This window comes from Zea mays, chromosome 2 (genome assembly GCF_902167145.1).
Source record: "Zea mays cultivar B73 chromosome 2, Zm-B73-REFERENCE-NAM-5.0, whole genome shotgun sequence".
Taxonomy (NCBI): domain Eukaryota; kingdom Viridiplantae; phylum Streptophyta; class Magnoliopsida; order Poales; family Poaceae; genus Zea; species Zea mays.
Genome location: NC_050097.1, coordinates 197,958,223 through 197,967,701, shown reverse-complemented (window position 1 = coordinate 197,967,701; position 9,479 = coordinate 197,958,223). Strand labels below are relative to the sequence as shown.

General features: G+C 40.6%; 1 protein-coding gene across 2 annotated transcripts; it reads left to right on the top strand.

Moving 5' to 3' along the window:
* Nucleotides 1-1,305: 1,305 nt before the first annotated feature.
* Nucleotides 1,306-5,373, top strand: LOC100286342 (proteasome subunit beta type 1). Of its 2 annotated transcripts, none has more exon segments than NM_001159229.1 (7): nt 1,306-1,525; nt 1,607-1,714; nt 4,148-4,229; nt 4,391-4,520; nt 4,594-4,736; nt 4,916-5,002; nt 5,096-5,347. In NM_001159229.1, coding segments are annotated over 7 exon segments (666 nt in total). In that variant the 5' UTR covers nt 1,306-1,484; the 3' UTR covers nt 5,171-5,347.
* The last annotated feature ends 4,106 nt before the right edge of the window (nt 5,374-9,479 follow it).

Below are 9,479 nucleotides of genomic sequence, written 5' to 3'. Positions count from 1 at the left end.
CCATGAGGAAGTGTATGAAGGAAATGGAAGCAATGGATGGATTCACAGATGAGAAGTCATATGCTGTGGAGGTCTTTGAGTCTGAGATTAATAGAGAGGCTTTCATGTCAACAATGAACCACAATGTTCGAAGAATGTGGCTAAAACACAAAATCATGTATGCCCATAGTTAAGCATGTAACAAAACATAGCTTTATGATTTTGGTTTTAGCTTAGCATGAGCACATATTGTGTGGCAACAGCTTCATATTGCCATCCAAGAACATGTTAGCAGCAACATCTTCATATTGTTTACATTTGTCCATGTTGTATTATTGGTTTTTAGTTTTCACTAACTACTTTGGAAACTTTGACGCTCCTGCCATATTAGACAACCAATTTACATAACTGCATCCTTGAATAATAAAGTAGCTTGTAGGATACTTGGAACATAGCCTTATGATCTTTGTGCATACAGTGCATATTTGTGCATACAATGCCTGGATGTAGGTTTTTCTTTGTGCATACAGTGCATATTTGAGCTGAAATGAACATAGTGATTTTTCTGAATTGTAAGACAGTGTATATCTATATGTTCTGCACTGCATGCCTGGCTGTAAACTAATGCATACTTCTGCAAGTTTCTTCGCTTTGGTCATTTCCTAGTTGTAAAATGTTGGTACATGGTGTAAACTAAACCGTGTGTCAATTGGTGTTACTTGGTACTTGCAGAGTGCTAAGTGGAAGCAACACATGAAGCTGACATGGAGAAGGAAAATGGAACGACAGTCCACATGAAGCTTGTAAAAAAGGAGTTAAACTCATAATTTATTCTAGTGTCAAAGTTCATAACGAAGGGACCTGCACTCTGTTTCTATGTTATATTGTCTATTTGTACGCGTGACTGAAGATGATCTTATGTGATGTGATGATGGATATATTAACTTTGTTGGATATTAGATGATATTTAAGTTAAACTTTGTTGGATATTAGATGATCAAGTCATGTGTATGTTTTTTTAGATTTTTAGTGATGTTTCATTGTGTTTTTATGTTTCTAAATATTTCATATTTTTCTTTGATTTTTTGTATTTTTTCTGAAGTATTTTGTCTAAGAGGGGTTAGCCCCTTGTTTGCCAAACAGTGATAGGGAAATACACCCGAGTGGAAACAATCCTCCCAGGGAATTGAGGTGCCATTTAAAATCAACTTGATGGATTACTTTCCTAGGTATTTTATCCATTTGTTGCCAAACTATCCTCGAGAGTGTTATTGCCTTATTGGGTATTGAGATGCTCTAAAGTGACTTCTTTTCCTTCGAAGAAGTAGAGGAACCCAAACCACCTCGGCCGGTCGGCCCACGGGCCACGACCCAAAAAAGGATCAAGGTGGGAGAAACAAAACACAAGGCGGCGTCCGCAGCTTCCCCACTCCACGTTCCGTGTTTCCGACTCCGGTGACTCCACCACCAGCAACCCGTGCAGCGAGCGCACTCCGACCATCGCCATGTCGAGGCGCGGCGACTGGGTCTACGAGAACAACGGCGGGTAGGCTCCCTGCCTCCTTCCAACCTCGCTTGCTGGTCGTATCCTATGTGTCCTCTAACGAGGGTCTGTTTGTTCTTGCAGGACCTGCGTGGCCATCGCCGGCGCTGATTACTGTGTCGTCGCTGCGGACACCCGCCTCTCTGTAGGATACAGTATCCTCACGCGTGATCACTCCAAGATCTGCGACCTGTGAGTCCCCGGACCCAATCGCGTGCTTCGATCTGCCCGTCTGGGCTTTAGGGTTTGTGGATTGCGAGACACGAGTGGGATTTTGGTATAGCGCGGGCTCAGATTGTTGGGTGGTGAGGCTGGATTCGTTGCAGGATTTGGTGCTGCCGCTGGTGGATTTAGCTAGGGTTTGGTGTTTGGAGGATCGGGTCCGAAATTGTGGTGGAAATACCTTGCATTTTTACGTCTTTTTTTCGTTTGCCTGATAGTTCTTCGTTAATGACTAGTTAATTCAGTGTGCCCTCTGTGAACGAGAATGTTTGACTGGCTTGCTACTCTGGTATGATCTCTAGTTCATAAATTTGCTTACGTTAATAATGCTGAGCACAGTGGGTTATATGTGGTTCATTCTTACTAGTGCTAGCTTTAGTTCGTGTGTTTGCTCTTTCATTCATATGACTAAATCCTTGTAGAACAGTGGGTTAGATGCTGCTTTCTTCATCATAAGAGTATCATTCCTTGCTAAACAAACTTCTGGTTTTGGCAGATGAGCAATGTATTAACATATTATTGTAGGAACTAGGAAGGGAGATGTAAGTCTGACATTTAGGTTTGCTCTTATATGTGTTGAATTGCTTGGATTCCACTGTTTTGTCTCCTCAAGATTTACAATGAGAATAGCTGTCAATCGTGTGGTTTGCTGGTGCTGTTTCCAGACAGTGAAGTTGTTTGGGTTCTAGAAGTAAAGGAGCCCCTCTTTTCTGTATGTTATAGGGGATTTGTTTTAGCTGGCGTTTACAGTTTAAATTCTTACATGTGGTTTCTCTATAATTTGGTTGCTTTTGTAGTTGCTAAGCATATAGAATTCTCATGGGCCCACAACATATGGCATTGATACTCTCTTCAACAGTCTCCTCTATATTTCTTCCCCTATATCCCACTACCCCGTCACGTCAGCAATCTCTCTTCCCCTATTTCGCTACCCTCTACATCGGTTCCCCTTAAATTCTCCCCCTATACACTACTACCTCCATAAAATATCATTTTAATTTTTAAATAATAAATACCTATTTATTATCCATTACCAATTTTTCATCCACTAACAAACATTGCCATGCACGCGCATCGAGGGAAGGGGTCTGGTTGCCGCACCTCCACATCTGGTGGTGTCCTGTGCAAGTGCTAGCAGTGTCGCACAGTAGGGGGGGAGGTAGGGGGAAGCGGTGCATGCTTTGGCGTGAGACTGTAGCCCCTTCAGGTGTGAAGGGGGACTGACTGCGGCAAACGTTGAAGACGGTCTGATATACTTAATAGTGGTAATGAAATTTGGGTGTGCCCTGTTGTGGAAAAAACGATTCACAGCAAGTCTTGTAACCTCTTAAACCAGTACACTTCTTTTCATATTATTGGATTATCTTAACTGTATTTTTGTTAACATTTGTTCTTAACATGCCAGGCAATAGGTCCAGTTCACTTGTCCTATTTGTGTATAATACTATAATTTGTTTTCGGCAGGCTTTGATCCAGAGTTATGCTTTTGTTTGATGTACCACTCTTATTTTGTGAGTGTTGTTGGATAACGTTATAATGTACACTTACATACTGGTTTGTATCACTACTGATATACATATGGCTTACTAATGATCAAGCTGAAGATGGTTGGGATCTTTTTTGTGTGCCCAGTTTTAGGGTGAGCATGTTACGCTAAAACTGTGGTGTGAAAGAGCGTCTGATGGCTATTGTTAATTATAACCCAATACTTTTCAAATTATAGGTTTTTGCTCTGCAAACTTGTTTTATCCTTTGCTTGAGTGCCCATAGATGCACAACAAGAACCATAATTAAAGTGAGTGGTGCATATATGATAACTCAATTCTGTTTTGTTCAGTATTGACACTACTGTGTGGAGGTTGCTAAGCTTTCTTTGATTATTATGTACTTTATGAGAAAGATGGTTATCAGCTACTCCCTCCATTTCAAATTGTAAGTCATTCAAGCTTTTCTAGGTACATAGCTTTTGCTATGCACATTATGTCTAGATATTTAGTAGGAGTTATGTATGTAGAAAAGCTAGAACGACTTGCAATTTGGAACGGTGGGAGTACAATTTTTTTAGTGTTCGAAAAAAAGTTAATAGATGTTTGCCTAGACACTCTTAAGCATGAAGCAGGGCCCTGGCATGCTGTATAGGCCATATCTGTACAATTAAATGCATGGCGGACCAATGAGTCCGTGAATGCCGAAGAAACAAGAGGTCATATATACTTACCTCATGGTATTCATTCTCCTGGCATGCAGCTAGTGGGTGATAGCAACATAGATGCCTAAGCACATTTAATCTATGCTTAGGTGCCTAGCGCCGTTTGGAACCTTGATTCCTATGTTATATATTTTTCAGATTGTGATTTCCCTTCTGAGTGCCCAAGAATAAAGATTATCTCTTTATGTGTGTAGGGCTGACAAATGTGTACTGGCATCTTCTGGCTTTCAAGGTGATATTAAGGCTCTGCAGAAGAACCTAGCTGCCAGAGAATTGGTAAAATTTACAACAAACTCCTATCAGCGTCTAAATTGTTTTATATGTTCATTCTACCATCCTTTTTTTTTATATCAAGCAGTTCCCTTATATCAAGCAGACAGGCACTATAAACTGCACCAGCACTGATACGATATTGTCTTTCATTTGTTTGTATATAGCTGTACCAACACCAGCATAATAAAAGGATGAGCTGCCCCGCCATGGCACAGCTCCTCTCCAATACCCTGTACTACAAGCGATTCTTCCCATATTACGCCTTCAATGTGCTCGGTGGGCTTGACAGCGAGGGTAAGTTTTGTTGCTTTAGTTTCTCCCATTTCTTGTTTGAACACTCAAATAAGCATGTTCTGTACTTGCACAGGGAAAGGATGCGTTTTCACCTATGATGCAGTAGGTTCCTATGAGAGAACCGGTTACAGTGCTCAGGGAACGGGATCTACTTTGATCATGCCAGTCCTGGACAATCAACTAAAATCACCAAGTCCTCTATTACTCCCTGTCAGGGTAAACCCTGGACATTTCTATATATATCTTCTGTGTGTTTCTTGCAGTTACATATGTTATTTAATGGATCTGTTCAATAAACACCAATTTGACCAAATTTGCATTCACATATATAAGTGAACGGTGACTAGAAATAACGATAATAGCAGATAGCCTAAGAATCTCTTCACTGTGTGCAGGATGCTGTCACACCATTGTCGGAGTCAGAGGCCATCGATCTAGTTAAGGACGTGTTCGCATCTGCAACTGAGAGAGACATCTACACTGTAAGCTGCATTTACTCATTTGCCAAAATTGCGCACCTCTTTCTCTTCGATATATATCCACTCCGCTGATCCACAAACATGCAAAATATGCAGGGAGACAAGTTGGAAATTGTAGTCATTAACAAGGCCGGTACTATGCGCGAGTATATCGACCTGAGAAAGGATTAAGCCAACACTTCAGTTGTGCTGCAGCTGTCATTTGCTTTGAACTTTTTTTCCTAGTCTGGTGATTTATGTCTAAAGCTGTTGCTTCATAGGAACACTTGTGTTTACTTGCATATGTAATGTACGGTATGTACCAGGATTCAGTGAGTTTTTTTTCTGTTGAAACAAATTGCTTGGATACTGAAACACTGTATTTATTGCCTGAATTGTCTATTTTAGTTTTCGTATTTGGTAATTTAGGGACCAAAATAGAATAAAATAGAGGGACTAAACATTAGTCCCTAGAAACCAAACACCTCTATTAAAATTATTTGGTTTCTAGGGACTTATTTTTATTTCCTTTATTTTATTTTAGTCTCTAAATTACTAAATACGGAAACCAAAATAGAGTTTTAGTTTCCGTATTTATCAATTTAGGCCATGTTTGGTTTCTTTAGGCCCCGTTTGCTTTGGGGTGACTAAAGTTTAGTGACTAAAATTTAGTTACTTTTAGTCTCTAAAGAAGCAAACATAGTGACTAAAATGGGATGATTAAACTTTAGTTTTTTAGTCACTAAGGAGGGGACTAAAGTAGTATTTTTACCTTATTTACCCTCTTCACTTTCTTCTTATAGCAAACATCCATTAATTAATAGGGGTAAAACAATCATTATTCACAGCAATTACTACTCTTTAGTCCGGTTTAGTCACTGAAACCAAGCGGAGTACTTTAGCGACTAAACTTTAGTCACTAAAATTTAGTCTAGTGACTAAAGGAACCAAACAGGGCCTTAGTCTAGGGACTAAAGTTTAGTCCCTAACATGTTTGGTTCTAGAGACTAAGGGGGTGTTTGGTTTCTAGGGACTAATGTTTAGTCCCTTCATTTTATTCCTTTTTAGTGTATAAATTGATAAATATAGAAACTAAAATAAAGTTTTAGTTTCTATATTTGGTAATTTTGGAACTAAAATGGAATAAAATCTAGGGACTAAACATTAGTCCCTAGAAACCAAACACCCCCTAAGGCCCCGTTTGGTTTGGTGTCACTAAAGTTTAGTGACTAAAGTTTAGTCACTTTTAGTCCCTAAAGAAACAAACATAGTGACTAAAGTGGTGTGACTAAACTTTAGTTCTTTAGTCACCAAGAGGTGACTAAAAAGGACTAAAGTAGTATTTTTACCTTATTTATCCTCTCCACTTTCTTCTTATAGCAAACATCCATTAATTAATAGGGGTAAAACAATCATTATTCACAACAATTAATGCTCTTTAGTTCGGTTTAGTCACTAGAACCAAACGGGGTACTTTAGCCACTAAACTTTAGTCAGTAAAATTTAGTCTAGTGACTAAAGAAACCAAACAGAGCCTAAAAATAATAAGAATATACTAAATGACTCATAAAAAGACTAAAATGACCTTTAACATTCTCCTGCTATTAGTACAATTGAACTAAATAAGTGGTAAATGTGAAATTAATATGGTTTAGCACATTTTAGCACATATGTGAAGGACTAAATACTAAATCATTTTAGTGCATATTTTAGTCCTAGTGTTTGGCAAAAAAGGGACTAAATGAGACTAAAAACTAGAGACTAATCTTTAGTCCTTCTAACCAAACACCCCTTAGGAACTAAAATAAAATAAAATAGATGGACTAGAAACCAAACACTAGATTGACGCAGATAGCTAAAAACCAAACAGGCCGTCTATTTACACGAGTGGCTTGATCCGAAATGTGAACAACCTCTTTAGATTTCTTCTACTCCGTTCCAATTGTAGAATGTTTTGGTTGTCTTTAAAGTCAGTTTTTTGCAACTTCTATACATAATATCAAACTACTAGGACCATGTTTGCTTTCTTTAATCTAGAGACTAAAATTTAGTTAGTGGACTAAAGTTTAGTTCTAGGGGCTAAAAATAGTAAGAATATACTAAATAGACTAAAAACTAGAGACTAATCTTTAGTCCCTCTAACCAAACACCCCCTTAATCTTCTTAATATGAAGATTCTTTGGATCGCTGCGGAGCCTCCGCAGCGGAGGAATATCCATGAATTTCGAGGACATGCCTACAACGTATAATGATATAATATACAAACGATATACAGCTACAAAGCCACAATCTAATGGAGTATGTATTATTTGCATATATTTTTTATTAACATCAATAATGATTTAGTTCTGATATGATTTTTTGGTGAGTTCATAGTTCCATATACATTTTTATATTAAAAAACTTAGAACTAGTTAAACTTAATTTAGACGATTTAGAATTTTCAAAGCCCAGCTGTCATTTGTACATCTAGTCAAGATCACAACAAATCTGGACACTAACTCGAAATAGCAGGGAGTAAGTTTTGATTATAGTATGTCTATGAACTGGTGACATCCATGCTAAAAACACACAAATTTTTAGAGGTTTAGTGTGCAATGTGTAATACACTACATCCTAATCATTGCGTATATAGATGATATAGAGTGTTGGTACCACATAAAAGGGTTACCCCTTACTAATGCATCAAAATGTAGTACCTACATAATTATCTCTAATCGTGTACTAATGAATTGAACAGCTTGACCCAAGTCACAACTCGCCCGAGACCAACCTCGAGCGAGGGACCCAAGTCACATACTCGTCTGAGGCTAAGGCCGAGCGAGAAAAACATTCCCGACTCGCCCGCTCCAGCCTCGGGCGAGAAACGCATTTCCGATTCGCCCAAGGGCGTCTTAGACGATGCTCCGGGAGCTACCCGCCTCGGCCAACCACTCCGATTCCAGAACGGCGCTGGTCCCCGTCTTATGGGTAGGTCCGATGCTGCCATGTGTCTAGGGAGGCGATATGCTCAGGGACTTCACCAACGAGTCTGGACCCCCATGTACGCAATTTGGACCCCCTAGCAGGTCCAGGGCCTCCACGTGTACAAACCAGATCCCCGGGTAGGGATCCGGACCCCCCGTATGGGGTCTGGGTCGCCAACAAGGGCTCCTGACGCTCTAGGGTCAGCCCCTAGGCCCTACTTCGGACTCAGGCAGGAGTCCGATGACGCCACGTGGTCGGTGGGCGCATGGTGCAAACCTTTGCATGGAAGTAGGGATGGCAATCGGGCGGGTAGTACACAGATATATAGTTCGCGAATCCATACCCACGAGACAAAACTCAACCCATACCCGTACCCATAAACGTTCGTGGGTATGGATCTGTATCCATACCCGTACCCGCCGGGTATCCGCTATCCAGTGGATACCCATTACCCGCCCGCCCACTACAATTTTAGCATTAAACACCAAACAACAATTTTATTACATTTCAAAATAATTATTATTCTAATAGCATTAAATGATAATTTCAGCACCAAACAACATGTTATGGATAAAAATTGAAAAATAAGATTTTATGATACTATATAAATCCGGATGGCCCACATGTTAGATATCCATTGGATAACGGGTATGGATACTGGATATCCATACCCGCGAAAAAAATATCCGCGGATACCTTATTATATCCATAACCGTACCCGTGGATATCAAATTCCACCATACCCATATCCAATGGATAATTATCCGTGGTTATTTACCCATACCCGTACCCATTGCCATCCCTACATGGAAGCAAGCCCTCAGCCCGCATTAAATGCAAGGCGACCATGGCGTGCTCTGACCAAGCGCAGGGCACATGCAGGCTTGTGACAGGTCTCTATAACCGCCCCGCGCGTTACCGAGACGCACTGTAGCATGGCAGCGCCACGTGTATTAAAAGCCCACCCAAAGCCGGACGCTACCGAGGTCGTTGTGCCAGGTGCGTGGAAGACACCATCATGAAGCGTCGTTCGGTCGAAAATTGTGTCCGTTGCACTGACCGCCGAACGTGACATCATAGGTGACTGCACACGCTCCTACACACGTCAGCGTGCTAGTCTGCGCTGCAACCCATACCAGAGCCATCACCTATAATCTGACAAGATATGACGAAGGAGAGGCTGGTCAAGAAATCCGCACGGCGACCAAGAGAAGATCTTTGTCCTAACAAGACACGACCAAGAGAAGATCTTTGTCCTAACAAGACATGGCGAAGGAGAGGCCGGTAAAAAAACCTGCACGGCGACCAAGAGAAGATCTATGTCCGCCGACGACATTAGTTGTTCCATGTAGTATGTTTTTATTACTATATATTCCTGGACCCGCCTGTCAGGGATCAACTTCCCTGTATGTGTCCCCCTTAGATTATAAAAGGGAGGGTACATAACGTTACATGGGACAGACTCCCTCGGAGACCTTCAAATACATGCAGACTCCTGTTCCTCATGCAATACAACTCATAGTGGATGTAGGGT

What these genes read in the sequence shown, in the direction of transcription:
- LOC100286342 (XM_020547811.3), top strand. Translation starts at nt 3,627, where the DNA reads ATGTACTTTATGAGAAAGATGGTTATCAGCTACTCCCTCCATTTCAAA. An exon ending in TACTCCCTCCATTTCAAATT is followed by an intron (nt 3,677 to 4,147) that starts GTAAGTCATTCA and finishes TTATGTGTGTAG; the next exon opens with GGCTGACAAATGTGTACTGG. An exon ending in CGGTGGGCTTGACAGCGAGG is followed by an intron (nt 4,521 to 4,593) that starts GTAAGTTTTGTT and finishes GTACTTGCACAG; the next exon opens with GGAAAGGATGCGTTTTCACC.